This window comes from Gadus macrocephalus, chromosome 6 (assembly GCF_031168955.1).
Source record: "Gadus macrocephalus chromosome 6, ASM3116895v1".
NCBI classification, from domain to species: domain Eukaryota; kingdom Metazoa; phylum Chordata; class Actinopteri; order Gadiformes; family Gadidae; genus Gadus; species Gadus macrocephalus.
Window position 1 is genome coordinate 15,104,764 of NC_082387.1, and position 18,903 is coordinate 15,123,666.

The following is an 18,903-nucleotide window of genomic DNA, read 5'->3' on the forward strand; positions in this document are numbered from 1 at the left end:
TTTAAGAATTGGTGTAATTTGTTCAAATTTTTTGGTCTTTGTTAAAACTCTAGCAGCAGCATTCTGAACAAGCTGAAGCTTCTTAGAGTTTGTTTTGGGAGACCTGTAAGGAGACCATTGCAGTAATCAAGCTTACTAGTGATAAAGGCATGTACAAGTTGTTGTAAGTCTTCGGTGGACATGAGCCCTCTAAGTCTTGCTACATTTTTAAGGTGATAATATGCAGATTTTGTAACTGATTTGATGTGACTTTCGAAATGTAAATCAGAATCCATGATAACCCCTAGATTTCTGGCTTTGATTGAGGTTTTCAGGGACAGAGAGTGAAGGTGTTGGGTTACTTTAAGCCTTTCCGTTTTAGCACCAAATACAATTATCTCTGTTTTATCCTCATTTAGCTGAAGGAAATTTCGGCACATCCAGTCTTTCACTTGCTCAATGCACTGGCACAGCAGATCTATGGGCCGATAGTCTTTTAACTCAAATGTAATCAAACTGTATCGCTTTAGCTATTTGTTTAACTCTTCGACTTTATTGGTTTCTACCTCTCTTCTATTTCGTCTACTCTACTCAGCATATATGTTCTTGTATCAGCTCACGTTATCCACTAGGCGGCGTCAAATTAACAAAAACACAACTCTCCTTTTTATTCTTAAAGTTATACATATTAAATAAATTAGTGGGTGGGTAGAGGAAGTGAAGCTACTACAATGAGTTCGTTCTATGCGTTTTACTTGATAGTATCCATAACTGAGAAACGAAATCTCTAAATAATGATGTTAACTTAAATGAGCAATGTGACCAGAAAGGTGAGTCTTCAACGTACACCCGTCTGCACTCCAGGAAGGGTCGGAAGGAACCTTGTTCCGCTGCTTACGCTGTTTACCACCCGGACAAAGGATAGTTGCAACAGGTATGTCCGCTTTATTAAACAATCAATGGATTAATTGCACTTTATTATGCGAGTGTCTATAGTATTTCTAGCGAAATAATGACATGACAAGACAATGTTGACAGTTCCTTTGAGAATTAGACACTACTTTCTCTGATCAGAGAACAGATTTCTCCCATCAAGACCACAGCAAAGTAATAATGGGGCATCTAACGCTTAGGGCGTCACACATGACACACCGGATCTGTCACTTTCATAATCTCACTCCAGCCAGGTACCGAAAGTTGGCAACACTCAGTGATTGATCATGAATGGTGGTATGATTCTTGAATTAATGTCACGAAGTGCAGGCTTTTTTTTATTCGCATTCAATATAAATAAAGTTAAAATGGTACTCTCATTCACAAGCATCTATATATCTATAGATATAAAAAATGTATGCACTTGCATTTCAATTGCAAGACTAATTATTAATTACTACTCCCTTCCCAACGAAAACCTACAGATATTAATCCAAATTTGCTTCCACCAAACCATCCAGCAATGCTAGAAGAGGAAGATTTCCGGGCCTCCGCTACATCACCCTCAGCTCAGCGCCTCCAGAAGAAGAAGAAGAGGTCCAGGAGTGTGAAGAAGATGAAGAGGAGGCAGGAGCTGGATGAAGACGGCTTCGTTCACTCTCTGAGCCGGCTGTGTCTCCTCAGCCTGGCCGACAACATGAAGGCCGTGTGGGTGAAGGACTACGAAGAGAACTATCTAGACCGCTACCACTTCACGTACATCATGGGCCCCATCGATAGCCTGCGTGAGTTCAGCAGAGCAGACAGGGTTAACCCCCCCCCCCCCCCGTGGTTGGCCGTGCCGGGCAGGATGGGTCGGAGATCTATGATGCCCACATCAAGTTGAAAATCAAAACATGGATTTGACTTTGTCAAAAGCCTGGTATCGTTATATTCCCGTTATGATTTAGAACCCCTTCTGATCCGGCCGGATTACGTTGTGCATTACAATACATATATCGGGTGGTCCTGTCTTCATGATCCACGGTGTAATAACGCATTCGTTTGCAGAATGTCTAGAAACCCTTTTTCAGGAAGGCTGACCTTTTGTTTGGTAGGGGGAGTAGGGGTTGGGATCCTCATCATTCAAACCTCTCGTTCAATTAGTCTAAAGGGCTGGTACATAAGAATGCATCATTGGTTGTTCCTGTTGTGTGTATCTGTATACAGTAACCTAGGATAATGAGTTCTGACACGTCTTGCATGTGTAACACCGACCCAAAATCATTACTAGCAAAAAAAATAGCAAATGTTTTATGCTTACAAAATGAGGCGGTCCTTTCGATGTGATCATGTTGCAATGTACAAGTCATAAAGCCAAGCTCAGGCTTTTCTCCTGATTACCCTCATTTTACGTGTCTTTAGTTGCCTTGCAGGAGGAAGCTAAACCCAGTAAGTCAGGGGCGAAGGGTCCCGTAGTGCTGTCTGTAATCTTATACATTTTTTCGTCACATTTTAGACACAAATTCAAGGTTGTGAATAATGTGTTTAAGTCGGCTTCTTCAAACGGGCAGCTGAGATCATTAACTAACATATAGGATGTCATTCTAAGATGGTGGATAGACTGACTGAAGGGCAGCACGTGGCCCAGCCCAGGAGATAGAGCGGGTTGGCTGGTAACCGGAAGGTGGCTAGTTCGATCCCAGGCTCCTCCTAGCACCTTGAGTGTCGAGGTGTCCCTGAGCAAGACTCCTCACCCTCGCCATGCCTGGTTGACTCCGCCGTCGGCGTGTGAATGTGTGCATGAATGGGTGAACGTTAGGCAATATTGTAAAGCGCTTTGAGTGGCCACGTGTTAGTAGAGCGTGGTATAAAATACACTGCGTTTACTCACTGAGTAGTCTCTGCACTCATGATCTTCAGTGTAAATGCAAACAGAAAGTTCTGTGTATTGACTGCTGACCTTGTGATCGGTCTCCCAGCGGGGGGGCTGGTGGAGGAGCTGACCGCCCTGCTGTGCTCCAGGAAGCAGCTGTCCCGCGCGGCGCTGCACTGCACCTCCTGGTGGTGCCCCAGCTGCGAGGCCTGTCCCTGGCCGCGTGTCCGGGCCTGGTCACCCCCCGCGTCTGCTCCATCATCGCGGCGCGCTGCCAGGTCTGACAGGAGGGTGTTCCTGAACCCTGCCACGCTACGGTTTACCCTATTTGTGTTTTGTTTTTTTGTATACTGAGGTCAGTTTGCACCAACAAAAGTTCGGTCGCACTTAATAGTTGAATTATGAGAAGGCCCTTTCTTCCACATTTTATGATACATACTGTATTACCATCAGAAACGGTTGTATTTAACTATCGTGTGGGTATCAGTATCGTGTGGGTTTCATTTCATTACAGCTATAACATAAAATGTTATCCTATTTAGATTATTTATCTTATATCCCTCCTCCTCAGCACATGTCTGGACCTGTCTGGGGCTCAGCAGGCCTCCCCCCAGGCTCAGGGAGACATGCTCCGCTCCATGCCCAGCCTGCGCTCCCTCTCCCTGGCCGGGACCCCCTGTGACCGGGGGGTCATCCGGACCATCGCCCGGCACTGCCGGGCACTGCGCCACCTCGATGTATCCCACTGTCACCTCCTTTCTCCCGCTGATATTCTGCCTCTGGGAGGCGGGTCTTCCCTCGACGGTGCGGCGCGTTGTACCGATTCATTGGCTGGTCGCGACGCGTCTACGCGTCACCGCGGCGATTCTCTGTCCTCCGCCGTCACCCGTTGTCGCCACTCCTCTCCATCCTCCTCCTCGTGCTCCTCGTGCTGCTCCTCCTCCTCCTTCTGTGCGCTGCCTCTGAGATCCCTGCTGGCGACGGATATCGGCTTAGGGGAGGAGGAGGGGGAGCCGGCGGCGACGGCTGCCTACCTCCTGCTCAGCCTGCCTCTCCTGGAGAGCGTGGCCCTGGAGGGGCTGGACTGGGCCCTCGGGGCCATTCACCGCCGGGAGTTTGACCCCGCTGAGGGGCTCACACGCAGGGAGGGGGTGCCACGGCTCGAGGAGGTGTGGAGGGAGAGGCAGAAGAAGCACTGGACAGACCGGAAGGGGAATGAGGAGGCCGGGGCAGAGGGGAGCCGAGAAGAAAGAGAAGAAGAGAGCTGGGAGGTGCACACGGGACCCAGAGCCCGGACGGAGATGAAGGTGAGGCTTCTGGCGGAGACGAGGAGCCGGAGCTCCTTGCGGAAGAAGAGGTGGGCGCGGGGGGCATCGGGGAGCAGGACATGCTAAGGGGTGCGATGGTAGTGGGGCCGGGCGATGACAGTCTGACCCTGCGTCTTAGGGAGATCCAAGCGATGTCGCCAGCCTCCCTGGAGGTTGCATTTCGGCTGTGTCCACACATCCAGTCCTTAGCTGTGGCCGTTGACTCGGCGGAGGGTACCGGGGGTAGGAGGGACCATGGGTGGACGTTGGCCGCCGGGCTGGGGAACTGGTCGGGTCAGCTGCGTAGCTTGACCCTTCGTCACACGGGGCCCCTGGGCGACCTCCTTACCCCCCTACGAGAAATGGGCTTCACCCTGGTTTCTCTCACCCTGGAAGGGGTCAGAACCAGCCCGCACTGCCCTCTACTGGAGGTCTTGCAGGCCTGCCCCAGACTGAAGGCGCTGGTGGTGTCCGCCCAGCCCCCCACCAGCCCACCGTACGAGGACGAAGAGGAGGAGGAGGAGGAGGAGTTGGGGGGTGCCCGCGATCTGCTGAGGCTGCCTCACCTCTGCTCCCTCATGCTCAGGTACGTGCAAACTTTAGGAAGAAAACGTTATCTTATGAAAGGGTAGACGGATGGGGGATTTATCTCAGAAAATCCCAAGAGAGGCCATAGAAAAGAGCAAGCAGACTATACCCAATGGAACTGTGTTCCTGGAATGAATTTACATAATTGAAAGGGTGGATGAGTCTCAATTGTAATCTGATCTAATGTACCCAGTCCAGTTATTCCCCACCATTCCAGCCGCCCACTGCAAATGTGATTGTATGAGAATATATATACACGTTTTGTATAATTTTTGTATAATTTTGGTTTTCTCAGTTTTGACTACGAGCATCAGACAAAGCCTGCAATGTCCTGGAGGGCCCTGCAGAGGGTGCTGCTGAGCCTTCTGTGGGGCTCTCCCCTGCTGGAGAGGCTATCTCTCACCGCGCTGCCATGTCACCTGAACACCGTGCTCCGTCACATCATCTCCAGCCAGACCTGGAGCCTGCACTGCCACCAGCACCTCCAGCCTGGGGCGGTCGCCGCGTCCACACCGCCCTCCACGCCACTCGGACGCGTCACACATCTTGGCCTGGCCCGGAGCGACGTAACCATGGCGACGGTGATGCGCCTGGTGGAGGGATGCAGAACCATGAAGTCGGTCGACCTCTCTTGCTGTTGGGGGGTCAGCCACCAGGATGTGTTGAATAGCTTGTTGAAGTGCCCCCGCGTCACGTTTGACTGGCTGTAACAGATGACTCAGCAACAGATTCAGACACTAAGGGAGGAATCGCACCGGTATGAATTGTCCTCTTTTGATTAGTTTCACTGGTTTGTTGACTTAAATCATGTTGGGCATGCGTAAGTCCTGCAAACAGTTGAACTTTAAATCCGTTGCCCAATTGATCCAGGTCAGGACAAAAAACATTCTCCTGCTAATTACACTGCGGTCAATAACAGTAACAAATGGCAGAGGTTAACACTTCACAGATCACTACGTTCAACAACACACGATGTACGCCCAGAACTTGTATTGTGGTATTGTAGAAATATTGTTTGTGAAAGAGTTCACAATAAATCTATTCACCTCACCCCTTATACTCTACTACAGTCATGAAGATTGTTTAATGAACTCTTTGTCTTCTGCCTTGTGATAATCATGCCCATACTAGGGTAACAACCCCTCTAATCCATTAGTCATCATGGGTGACTTCCTGTGTGACATTTCCTCTCTGCTTAAAGGCAAGAAACTTTTATCACACCTAGACAAGTAAAAAAAATAGAATCAATCTAATGGAGTTTAGTAAAGTAAATTAATTGTATATAAATCCTTATAACTTTTTCTTGGCTGTTTTTTTCTAGGTCATGTATGACACGGTGTATGCGTCAGTGTGTGTGTCCCGGTAGTTAGCGTGCTAGCCGATGTGAGTCGTCATTGTGGAGACCTCAGCTCAGACTGGTCTGATCTGGTTAGACTCCGGGATAATGACGACACAGAGGGTCACCCCTCCCTGTTCTCAGTCTCTTTCTGGCTGTTGCTGAGCTACGCTTTTTTCACCCTCTACCGGTTCTCAGCTCTCCTTCTCTCTCACACACAGTACTCTCACCCTGGCCTTTTCACTCTCTTAAGCCTTCTCTTTAAGATCTCCACCTTTGGTGTGAACCTGTTTTATTCTTTGTTGTACTGGACGGAAAAGCACACACAAACACTTTGTTGAACTTGATTAACCAGGCCACATTTTCTGTTTAATGGTCATTATGGTTTACCATTTGTTGTGTGCTTCTGGGAATTTCCCTTCAGTGTGATGAGCCTGTCCTAAAACATTCAGGAACCTCATCTCTTCTCACAAACTCGGACAGCAATAGCTTGTGTACTCTTAAATCTGGAAGGATATTTCAGGGAAGCTCCAGAATATTCTAGAAAAATCTGGAAACCAGAGGGACAGTTCTTATTATTTTCCGTCACCAAACAGGAAATCCAAACAAATGATCAAGCGGCAGACTTGTTTCTAAAGAACAGTAAAGATGGTGGATGATCCTATCCATTATACCGACCATAGCTCCCCCATCTCTCCGAGAGCCCTGCCACTGTGGCATTCAGTCACAGTCAACATGGTTGGGCTCAGACAGAAAACATCTGGACTTTTAGCTCCTTCGTTAATTTAGCGGGTTACGAAGAAGAGATGTAAAAAAGTAGACAAGATTTCCTTAATATTTGAATAAGTCGGATTCTGAGACATATGGTTCAGCCGTTGTCTGGGCCTGTACTTTGTCAGTCGGAGGTCTGCAGCGGCACACCTCAGCTGTTGGGAACAGCTATCGACGTGACGCCATCTGCCCACCAGGACTTTGGACATGCATAAGGTCTACCAAAACATAAAGGGTGCTTTCTGTACACATGGCACCCCCCACACACACCCTGCAGAAGTAGTAGCACTGTGGGTCACAAAGGAGCAGACTCAGACGGGAGTACAACGCAGAGTATGGTTTAAGGCTGCCTTCGTCTAGGAAATCAAAGGTCACTTGAATACATTTTCAACACAAAAGCCTGTGTTGACCAATATGGCGATTAAGTATTCTGACTAGGGGGCTATTCTGATATGAGGCGCAGCACTAGCAAAAAATAAAGATGTTAATTCGGAAAACCGCCTGATACAATGAGGGTTCACACCATTGAGAAATGAGTTAGCCGTAAACGTATAAAAGTTAGAACATGACCAGGCCATGTAATGTCTCTCTGTACATAGTTTTATTTACATGATACAATTCTGTCGTAATGCTGGATAGCAAGATTATATGTAATACATAAATATCAACACAGTTTGTTGTTTTCTTTTTGTACAAATTTGCATATAACTAAGAATCATGAAGGGAAAACTCAAACGGATACAAACGTATTTTGATGAAAATTTTAAATAAGAAACCTCACATCCTGACGATGAATAAAATGGGATGAACACAAAGTCACAAACGTACCCATGTTTCAATGTATCAGGCAGCCATGACAAATAAACGTACACACACACAAACCACACGCGCACACACTTACACACACACACACACACTTCTTGGCTCCATAGCCAACGCAGGGGACAGCTGTTAGAGATGACGGGGAAGTTACGTTGAATCCTGTTATCTATTAGTTTTCAATGAAAAAAAGAAAAACTAGATCTGGCATGCTCCTGTAGTTCTGTAAACATGTGCTGTTAAAACCGGGTAGTTCCACAGACAAATAGATTGGGGGACTACACACCCAACTACACACACACACACACACACACACACACACACGCACCCAACACCTGTGTCACACAAACTTTTGTTAGAGCATGAACAAAATAATAATAATACATAGCTTGGCTCACATACCCTAATTCCACAAACGCACTGCATACATGGTGCTAACGTCAGTACTATGCCAATAAAAGAGGAAAATGACACACGATTTGATAAAACAGAAAATAGTCTCTCAGTCGATTAATAATCACCAAAAAACACTAAATGAGTGATGCTATTTCATTCGATTATTAGCCTTTACACACGTTTGCAGAGTGAAGTTCGACCCATGCGCTTATCCCATCCATTCATGCCCGATAATAATGATGTGCTGTTTATCCATCCATCAAAACATTCCATACATCCTGGAAACTGCAACAGGATCAGCACACAGCCCCCGACACGAGCCTCGGTGGGAATTACAATCTGAGCTCAGACCAGTCCGGGTACCTCCCTCCCCACCCCACCCACGTCATTTACCTCGAGGTTGGCGCAAACAAACACTTTGGCCACACGTTCTCATGTACCTCCTTCACCAAAAGAAAAGAACTACCTCTAAGCACTTTTTTTAAGAAACGCTAAAATGTCTGCACTTAGTTGTCGTGCAGGGCGGGCTAGACGACCTTGGAGGGAGATGTAGCAATATGACACCTCATCCGTCCCAGTGGAAAAAGCAGAAGATGAAAAAAATGAACGAAGGGAAGATATCAAAGCTCAACATGGCTGCCGTGAGGTAGGTAAAGCCAGGAAGGACGCCGACAAACCTAAAACTAAGCCCCTTGTGCATTGTCGGGCTCGGATGGTAGTATGGTTCACTGTTATCAACGTACCCCCAATGCAACAAAAAAAGGAAAATACACAAAAGATGGGACAGAGGTTTTGGTGAACGAGGACGTGTCTGCTTGCTGCGCGGGTACAGACACCCGCCCTCTGACACAGGACAAGGGAAGAGGGAAAATGGCTGCCTATGGTTTGGCACAAAATGGCGCCTGGGTTAGGTTGAGAGAGAGAGAGCATCCCGGACAGTCACCCGGGGCTGCGCTTCATAAGACAATATATATTCTAAACAAAAGGATTCAAACGGCGGCAAAGACAAACCACAGAAAAAAAAAAAAAAGGGCTAACACTAATAAATCAAAAGTAAGAAAAGTGATCATTCATGCATCTCCCTCCGACAGGATGTCTTCTCCTTTTCCTCTTCTCTTTTTTCTTTTATTTTCTCGAGGCTGTTTTGGAAAACCGAGTCCGTTCCTTACGCTCCGCCCTCGCGCCAGTGCTCGCACTACAGTCTTTGTCGTTGTCCTGGATTCCGTCGTTGCCGCTGCGGTTGTCCTGGTGGTCGCCGTCGTTCCGTGGAGCGCCTATATTCTCTGGATCTTGTCCGCCACCACAACCGGGTTCTCCTTGCGGATCTTGGCCGCGGCCTCCGCCTTGTAATCGTAAGGACAGCTGTGCTTGTCCGAGTACCGGTGGATCCCGCAAAACAGGTTGCCACAGCGACAGTCGAATCCTGGTGGGCACAGTGGACAGCAGTGTCAAAACGGTTTGAAATGAACAGCAAGACCCTTGCCGTTGGAAAGAAAAATCTGTTTTGGTCTTTGTATAAAAAAAAAGGTAAGAAAAAGCCGATTGATTAGAGAATCAACCCCCGCACTGGTCGCCCGCGTGCTTACCTGTGAGACCAACTTTCTTGCGGCACATAAAACATCTATTCTTCTTGGGTTTTGGGGGGTCTCCCTTGCCCTCCTCGCTGGAGGATGAAGAGGAACCGCCACCTGAGCCAGAAGCGGTCGGCTGGCTGACGACTGTGTAGCCAGCGGGAGACCAGGCAAAAAAACAAGTTAGTCGTGCTCTGTTTGCTTTGCTCACATTTATCAGTAACTGACCAGTATTTTAAGTCCTCCCCTATAAGTGTCTGATATCCCATGAATTAGCCCTGCGTGTGAGTGTGTCCTAAACCGTTCGTGCTTGGCAGAAGACAATGTGGTAGTCTGACAGAGCCCTGGTATATCACTTCCAAGAACGTACTCCGGTTCTAGGAGGTATTTTTAAAACAGGCCTATTTTTAGCCACCCTCTGGGTCTTGAAGGCTGTTAAGTAAAACCCGGCAGTGGGATCAACGGGTTGCGGTGCTGCGCCGAAGACTAAACTTACACCCAGCCTAAGTGGGTCGCAGAGAGGGGGCGTGCTCTCCCCAGTCTTACCGGGGTCTAAGGCTTCAGGCTTGTCCTCTCTAGAAATGCTCATCTCTGTCATTTGTTGGGTCACAGGTAGCGACCCGTGGAGACTTCTGAATAGAAAACACAGACCAACAAGGACATTATAGAAACACATGTAGGCCAGCGTACGTGTGATAAACAAAACACCAATCAATAGAACACAGAAGAGCTCGATCATCAAATGGCGCGTAGCACACACAAAAACACACACACAGTGAACTGACCTAGACATGTTGGGGGAGGACACGGGGGATGCGTCCACCTTGGCGAGGCTAGCTTCTAGTCTCTTGATAGCCGCGGCCTCTGAGCTGGGGCTGCCAAGAGAGCCTGGTCAGGAGAGAACAGGTCAATCAGTCACACATGAGAGCCCCTTGATAAGACCCCCCTCTCACATTATACCACGGTATGTACTACAGTGTGGAAGACCACATATTCCAATACATGGATTGTCACATTATTAAGTACAACGCGAATAATAACAGCGTGCATGGTACGAGTGGGGTGAGAGGTGCAGCCTAAAACAACAGTCTTGTCTTCTACTCATGTAATTCACTGTACTCGTGGTTGGGAATGGACAAATTGCAACAGGTTTATCGGGGAATAGGGGGAACAACACTGGCTCGTTTCGACCGGATGGCGGGCCAGAGAGCAGGCCGTCCAACCTCGAGCACGTGAAGCCGTGCAGAACGACAGCTGCTCCTCGTTACCCCGAGTGGAAAAGGGGAGGGCCGAGGGGAGCAGGGAAAACAATGTTTATATTCCCACGTGTTTCGCCCTCTGTACCCGCACAGCACTACTGTCCACCACTCACCGCACAAGATCGAAGTGTGCGTGCATGAGAGCGAATATATGCGAGTTTGTGCAAGACGGTGAATATATGCGAGTGTGTGAGAGTGTGCGTTTGTTTGTGCGCATGGCATTGCATGTTCTCACCCATAGGTGTGAGCGGGCTCATGCGGTCACTGTTCTGCCCTCGTGTCAGGTGATCTTTGTAGCACACGGAGCACATGCCATTGGTTCTGGGGTTGCCATAGAAACCACAGCCAGTGGCACAAAGCATGGGCACCTGGCTCTGGTTCGTCTCCTGGGCCATTGCTACAACACAAGGAAAGACAAAGGGGGAAGAAACATATAAGACGCGTGTCTGTGTAGACATGCTCGCATCGCAGTTATTACACAACATATCCTTTTTAGGCGATCAGCAATTCACCCTTGAAATTATGCAGTCTTTGCAAAAGTTTAGACTCAGCTCAAGGTCAACTCATGGTAGGCTGATACGGTAACAAATAACAAGAAAGGAGCAGTCATTTATATTAAACATAACAGGAAGCACCTTTTTTCCCAACCAGAGCCGTTAAATGGTAGCCACACAATAAACGGTTGTGTGCGACTCCCTCAAGAACACATAATACTCTGTTCAGCACCTTGGCAACAGTCGAATCCCGCACTTTGCATTTGTCGAGCCCCTTTACAGTCACACTGTCTCAGTGAACTCTGTGTTTCCTGTGCTACAGAGAGAGAAATGGAAGACAGCCGTTTGCATACAAGCAGTATCAGCGATCGCCGTTATCTTCATGTGTGCTTAAACCGGGACGTCAATATCATGAGCAGGACTAGTTTTAGGACACAAGACTTTTCAAATACCTTCACGGTTCTCCAATTGTCCCACAATGCTGACACTATATGTTTTAAGAGCTTACTCACAGTCACGCGACTATGTCTTATCACAACTCAAAATAACCCCGGTGAATTACTTTCAGATTATACACTAGACAAGCATCAGCAGTAGAGGGGAAAACAGAACCAGCTGGTTTCAACCACGGCATGCTGTGTAGCGAGGACTTACCGGGACTTACCAGCTGTACACAAGGAACAGCGTAATTCAACCTCCGCCCTCCCTCCCTCCCTCCCACCACACACTCATTTTCCCAGAACATATCTGGGCGTAAGTTAAGGAAACGTGACAGAGAGGGCTGTGACGTCACACAACCACACAACACAAGAGGAAGTGGGGTAAATTTGGAAGTTTGCTTCATGATACCGAATAGAAAACTGACTAGTCTTGTCAAGAGGTAGGCACTATTTTACGTATTGTGCTAACTGGCCACGTTTAAGGAGGTGGGTGTTATTTAGATTCCATGGCAGAGTTACTACCCACATGCACACCTGATGCCAAGCTATTTCCCAAACTGTCTTTTTGATGCATCTAACGACAAACAGACAGGGCCCCACTCAGCAGTGATCTCATATTACACTTGGGAGCACCGCCTGGGCTGCGTTATGCTATAGGCACAACAGCTGCTTCCCTGCCTTGTTTGTGTCAGGGCTGAGGGCTGCTCCTTGCTCACGACAACAACACTCCAGTTAAAACAAAAAGCAGGCAAGTGTGTTATTTATACATGAAGTTGAAAGCCTGTCCAACAGAACACTGTTGTCAGGTCATTCAAGGTGACCTGACCTCCAGTGTTGTGCCTGAACGCGTTCATTGAATGATAGTTCATGAACTCGTTCATATTTTGGGCGAACTTACTGTATTGCTGCCTGATGAAAGTGACTGTGAACTCTTTCATTCTGGTGTCTGTGAACGGCACGCTCACTCGGTTTAAGTTCGTTCAATAGGGGGGTTATTTGTTTATCAACACGGAGGATGCGCGCGCAGAACGCTGTGTTGTATTTCATCCTGGGGGGGCTCAATTTTCCAAGCACCGAAAAAAATAAAAGCTCACAGCAACATATTGAAAAAAAGAACTATGAACTAGTTAATTTTTTGGAACTGTGAAATGGAACTTTTGAAATATGAACGTTTAACTGAACTAGTTCATTTTAATATTTGCGAATTGAACTTTTAACTAGCTCACTAGTAGAAAGTGAACTTTCCCAACACTGCTGACCTTGATAGACAAACAACATCTCCACCCGCTGCCATCTATTCCGACTACCACTGGCGGGTCTGTCAACAAAGGGTTTCCTAGGAAAAGCCCACAAAGCATTTCGCCTGGATTGCATCACGTGTCTGACTGTTGTAAAAAGTTACAGGGCCTTTTTTGTTTTTGAAATAACACACCGCCAATATGGATAAACACAGTCGCTGTAAAGGTGAAATCTATCACCGGCTTTGGGTAGTGGTGAAAAACGCGTCACGTCGGCGCACAATGGACACCACAGCTGTCACGAGCTGAACGTGCCCAACTGTCAATCAAACAGCACGTGCGTTGATAACTTTTAAGATACCACCAAAGCAAACGGTTTTTATAGTCCGATACGTGAGGACGACGACGAATCCGAACTCACCCACTCGGACACTGCTCTTTTCGTGTCCATGGAACGAAAAAAACTGGTGAATTGGGGGGTTTCCAGTACATTTAGCAACCATTAATCATTTACCAGGGCCTTTCGTTACCTGGGACCATCGTACTCTGAAACCAGATAAGATGTTGTTACTTTGAGGCAGTTAAACCGACCACGAAGGCACGAAATCGAAAACTAATAAACGTGGCTATTCTGATTGCTTATCGAAACGACAAACGAGCACCCGTGACCAAAGCCAACTAAACGTCACGTTTATTTTTAACGTGAACATCTAGATCTAGATCGTCGAGCAATGAATGAAAAGAAAGGCATTGTTCGTGTACCGACCGCAAGCCGAGCTCACGTTTCAAGACAGGGCTGAAAAACGACTGAGTCACACCGAGGAAGAGAATAGCCATCTCCCACCATGTCCCCGAACGATATTATCGGTGATAAACCATACGAATTATAGAAACATCAACTGGGGGCGGTGAACCGAGTGTACGGCGGACATTGGGGATCCATCCCGGAGTCCAGACGTGGATCTGTTCTCCCTTTGTTGATTCCTTTGTCTGCGTCGTCCCGGCTTCCTGTTTGCTCGCTAGTCACCACCAGTGCTTGTTTATCGTGCATTTATTTTCGGGAAAGACCGCGTAGAACATATCCCCAATGTTCATCTCCGTCCTAAAAACCTACAAATAATCGTAGTTGTATCGGATTATCCCAAAAGGTCCCTCCCAGACTAATGATGCTGAACAGACCATACAAACACGATTGTAATGTCAACACAACAGGGTTACTTTTAACTAAATTAAACATCGACCCGTTCGTAATTTCGTACTACTGTCGTGTGGCTGTGATGGTTTCGATGTTCTCGAAGGGGAATAAATCAGCTGTACCCTGGTCCCCATCCCCCAGCCTGGGGAAGTCACAGATACCCCTCGCTGCTCACTCCCTTGTTTTTCAGCCAGACGAGTCTCCTTCGAGGGGATTTCACCCAGAGAAGCCAGAGACAACTTTAACTAACAACGACTTGTTCATCCAAAAAATCGTCCGATGCTGGGGTACGGTTATTGTCAACAGTACAGTGGTTTGTCGGGCAAACGACCTTTTGTTAATCCCGTGTCTGAACCAATACCCATTATTCGGACAAATAACGGGTCGTCTCGGGGAGTTTACCTGCAAAAAGATGATGATGAAAGATTGCGATGAGAAGATGTGGAGTAGCGCAGTCGGGTTCCGCGTATTTTTGGCCAATCCAGGTCTTTTTTCTTGGTAAATCCTCCGGGTCTAAGATAGATTTGCTATAATTACGTTGCCCTATCTTGTGTGTGTCCCCTCTCTCTCTCCGGTTCTGTATCCGCTGAGCCCTCGACGATGTTTGTTTCCTTCTTTAGTAAGAGGCGTGGTGGATGACGTCATGGGTGAAACGGCGCGTCGTCATTGGCTACCCGCGGTGCCCCGGAGCGACAGTCCTACAATTTGCAGAGGTGGGTTGGGCTTGCGCAGAGGGCAGGTTTGCGTTATCTATTCGTCATCCTCCCACAAGGACACACTATTTTATTGTGTAATCCTCCGAAACGCGTCGTGGCTGCCGCCGACCTGGCTGATGTTGTTCATGATTAATTAGAATAGTATTAGTATTAGTAAGAATAAGAAGCCGCCTATTGTAACAATAGGCTTCTTGCGGGCTGAGATGAGCTGGACGTCAACATTGTTTCCAGTCCAACAGACAAAACAAGTTTGTATTTCATTCCTAGAAGTAATCCGGTTCCGAAGCCTTCCGTCTGTGTTGACAAGGAAGTGTTGCCAAGGGGGGCGATTGCCTCTGGATGCCAGCAAACCATCACAAACATCATCCACAACAAATTATTTGATAATTGACGACCTGTCTCGTGGTACACAATCCTTGAAATGGAAGTTGTAAACATTTCCGGAAAGCACTATCACACCCCTCTTTTTTATAACTGCATTGCATTACCTTTAGTCATTAGATATTTCCATATATAGTTAGGATATATAGACTGATATCAGTAGTGATGTTCCTGTACTGGCCCTGTTTGATGACACCGTGGGGCTAACAAGCTCAAACGTATTCCTTTTGCTTGGAACACCATACACATCCCCTAGGGCATGCGGCACTGCACATGAAACAAAACAAACACTACCGTTAGGTGAGCATAACATGGTTGTATGTGGGATGGGTAAGAACTAAGTCTGAAGTGTGTGTGTGTGTGTGTGTTTTTTTCTTTTTTTTGATATTCTTGTTACTATGACATCATACGATTGTGGAAAGCCAGTGTAATACATGGCCAATTGTAGAGAGAGTGGGTCCCTTACATCACAATCACACGCTTATCCGGGAGAGGACAATATGTGTATATGATTCTGACTACTCACACTTCCATAACACATGTACACACACGCACAAACATAATCTCAGCAGGCTCCACTATTTATTATAATTGAACCAATATTCTAAACAGCAAGCTGAATGTAATTGGTGTTCGTGTATTTAGGAGAGAGCGTACAGAGTCAAAAGGAGGTCAAGACAAGAGAAGGCTGAAGCCGAGTGATTTGAGAGTGAACAATGGATTGGCTTTCCAACACACATTGAGGTACAGACACGCAAAGTACTGTACTAGTATGCCAGCAGCCAGGTAACGGATATTTCCGACTCCCTTCCTTCTCTGAACGAAAACAACACAAAATGTTTGGATTCTTGAATAAACCAGCATGACCATTTTTCTTACATTTTTCAATGGGCAAGGTTAGAATAAAACTATCAATGTTTTTATATAGAGTATATTAGCATTACAAGGTTATAGTGTACACGATGCATAACACAAGGAAATCCATAATTGCAGGCTTGTTTCACCTGTTGGTTTGCCTTTGTTTCTCTGCATGGGTCTTCCAATGTGAGTGTTCCCCTTAATTCTCAAAATGGTTTCCTTTATTCTCTGGGTTCAGCTGTGGTGGTTGGCGTTTATTTGTCTCTGGCAGCTTTAGTCGAGGATGTGCTGTGTGAAACCATTATTTCTTATGTGGGCTTGTAACGCCCCCTTGAAACTGTAACTGGCATACTGTGATGTTAGAATACATCTGCTGGATTCCCCGCACCCACTACTGGGGATAATGCCAATCAACAGTCGAACTGAGTGACGGCTTTCACAATGTCAATCAAGACAACGAAATGAACAGTGAATGACCTTGATACATCAGCCGGTTCGTGAAGATGTTCTTGATCGGTCACCCAGACTGTCCAGCGTCTTGCTCTCAGATACATGATAATGATTGACTGATCTGTTGTTCTGTTTGTTGTTCTTATCCTGAACATTGACACACTGCGATTATCTGTTTTCATAATAAACAGCAATAGTACATTGATCTACCAAAGAACAGCATATACAAGATTTCTTCCTCGGAACAACTCATCTGATACAATATGCGGTGGAAACATTGATATTATAGAAATGGGTTACATCCGCAGTTGTGACGTTCCCTGCTTACTCTCTCTGATTGCTTTTTGGCAGAGCATCGTCCCCTGTCTAATTTACATGTCATTTGCATACAGTGTGTCGAGAAACACATTGGACCTTGAACACGAAGATGAATAAACAATACTATGCTCAATAGATGTTGACAGTGCTACCATGACTTCATTCCTACTTTCATCATCATGTCACACCCACAATAATCTAGTCGTGTGCTTTGAAACTGAGAACTAGAGCTTTTCCAAGAAGGTAATTTCCCATAATCAAAAAGGAGCAAAAGAAAGAGGATCACACAGGGACATGTGCACGTGAAGTGTTATTCCTCTTAGTATGTGAAGGTTCATGGCTCTGAGCAGAGGGAGGCGGCAGAGTGGGAGTGGGAGGTGTCGCGTATCGCTGCCCACCCCCATACTCTCTTCTTGTGTTATGGTTTGGCTTGTGTGTATGTGCTCATGGGGGTTCAGACTGTGTTAGGTGGTGTTGTGTAGTCTAGTTTAGGGGCAGGGGAGATAGATGTCTTGTTGACTGATTAACATGAGTTAAGTCACTTTTGTTAAGACAAAACTGTTATTAACCACTAAGATATCTTGTGAAGATAAAATGTAATAATACATGTTAAAAACGTGTCTATGTATTGGGGTTAATGTGTCTGGGGAACGAGGGAATTTTAAAATCCTTATTCATGAACCTGTGTGTGTTCATGTGTGTGTGTGAACATTGTGTTCTGTGCAGTTCATCTGAATCTGGGACAGCCTATCCCTAGTTACCAGGCAGATATTGTCCAGACAGCAAGCACACACACACACACACACACACACACACAAACACGCCCACACACACAGTTGGCCTGTGTGTGGTGACAGTGTGGGGAGGCACTGTTGATAAAGGGGCTGGTTGGAACTGCAGCTTAGCCATTTACATAAGCTGTGTGCAGGCTTGATAAGCTCTGCACTGAGCCTGTCCAGCAACACCACTTTTAAACTTGATCCTTACCACTTTCATTCCAAACTCAGTTGCATGTGCAGCCACAGAGCAGTAGTGTGTGTGTGTGTGTGTGTGTGTGTGTGTGTGTGTGTGTGTGTGTGTGTGTGCGCGTGCGCGCGTGTGTGTGTGCCAGAAAGTTATACATTTGCAAGAGAGGTATGCTTTTAATCACATGCATAGTATCAGTTTTACTCTCACTTCTTGTATCTGCTTAACTAAAAGTCAAAAGTGAAGAAATCGACAGAGAGCCAGCCCGATACAAATACATGGAATGGGTAAAATTTACTTTCACTGGTCCGATTCATATTTTCTTCCATTCGTTAGGATGCAAGGACTGGTGCTGTTTTGCTGTCTCATGACCGTCATCTCTAGCAAGGGGAGGAGTCTCTGCCTGACACACTTCTCTCTCTTTATGATTCATCCCCCCTCCCTTCCTTACACACACAGACACACACACACACACACACACACGCCACTCTTGATAGCTGGCTGTGTGTTTGTAGTTTTCTCTGTGTTTGACAAAGAGTGATTGACAAAGAACATAAGAGGAGTTCTAATGTGTCTCTGTGCGTGCGTCCCGGTGAACCCTTCTTGATATGACCTGTGAACCAATGGGATTGTCTCATGATGGCTTTTGCTCTGTTGTTTTGACCATGGCGTGGGTCTTTTGAACCTGTGTACACGCCTTACTGTAGGGCAAGCTTTTTGAAAGATGATAGGTTCATGACAACTGTGTTGGTCTGCATGTGAGTATTAAAGTGTATTTGTTTGTGTGTTTGTATGCATTAATGACTCTTACATGAGTCTGAGGCAGTCCGTGCCTTTAGTTTATGATTTACGTTTCATCAAGAGCGAGTATGTGTGTGAATTGCTTATATGTATATTGGTATGAATACACTATGGACTGTGAGGTAAGTGTATGTCAGTGTGATTTACCTTGTCTGTTTGTGTGTATGACTGGTTGTGTGTATGTGTGGCTCATGTGAAGAGCACTTACCGTTATGTGCGTACGCGTGTGCAG

The 18,903-nt window shown here is 46.5% G+C and overlaps 2 protein-coding genes across 3 annotated transcripts; one reads left to right on the forward strand and one right to left on the reverse strand.

Annotated features, from left to right (window-relative positions):
• Positions 1-167: 167 nt before the first annotated feature.
• si:ch211-214j8.12 (uncharacterized protein LOC100000539 homolog) lies at positions 168-9,037 on the forward strand. Its single transcript, XM_060053481.1, is given in 7 exon segments — positions 168-913; positions 1,434-1,697; positions 2,874-2,932; positions 2,935-3,045; positions 3,310-4,152; positions 4,155-4,660; positions 4,958-9,037. Coding segments are annotated over 6 exon segments (2,196 nt in total). The 5' UTR covers positions 168-913; positions 1,434-1,435; the 3' UTR covers positions 5,373-9,037.
• Positions 7,322-18,903, reverse strand: zfand5a (zinc finger, AN1-type domain 5a). 2 transcript variants are annotated; one of them, XM_060054378.1, is made up of 6 exons: positions 18,880-18,903; positions 11,050-11,211; positions 10,341-10,443; positions 10,102-10,187; positions 9,571-9,702; positions 7,322-9,407 (listed from the first exon to the last, which is right to left on the reverse strand). In XM_060054378.1, the coding sequence occupies exons 2-6, from the start codon at positions 11,207-11,209 to the stop codon at positions 9,259-9,261; spliced, it is 630 nt and encodes a 209-aa protein (XP_059910361.1). In that variant the 5' UTR covers positions 11,210-11,211; positions 18,880-18,903; the 3' UTR covers positions 7,322-9,258. The 2 variants fall into 2 exon arrangements, with proteins under 2 accessions (XP_059910361.1, XP_059910360.1); XM_060054377.1 differs by lacking the exon at positions 18,880-18,903 and adding an exon at positions 14,584-14,789.

Excerpts from the sequence above, each read along its gene's own strand:
- zfand5a (XM_060054378.1), bottom strand. The coding sequence starts at position 11,209 with ATGGCCCAGGAGACGAACCAGAGCCAGGTGCCCATGCTTTGTGCCACT. Across the intron at positions 10,188-10,340 it reads TCCTCCCCCAACATGTCTAG|AAGTCTCCACGGGTCGCTAC; the intron begins GTCAGTTCACTG and ends TTTTCTATTCAG. Across the intron at positions 9,408-9,570 it reads CAAGAAAGTTGGTCTCACAG|GATTCGACTGTCGCTGTGGC; the intron begins GTAAGCACGCGG and ends TGTGCCCACCAG.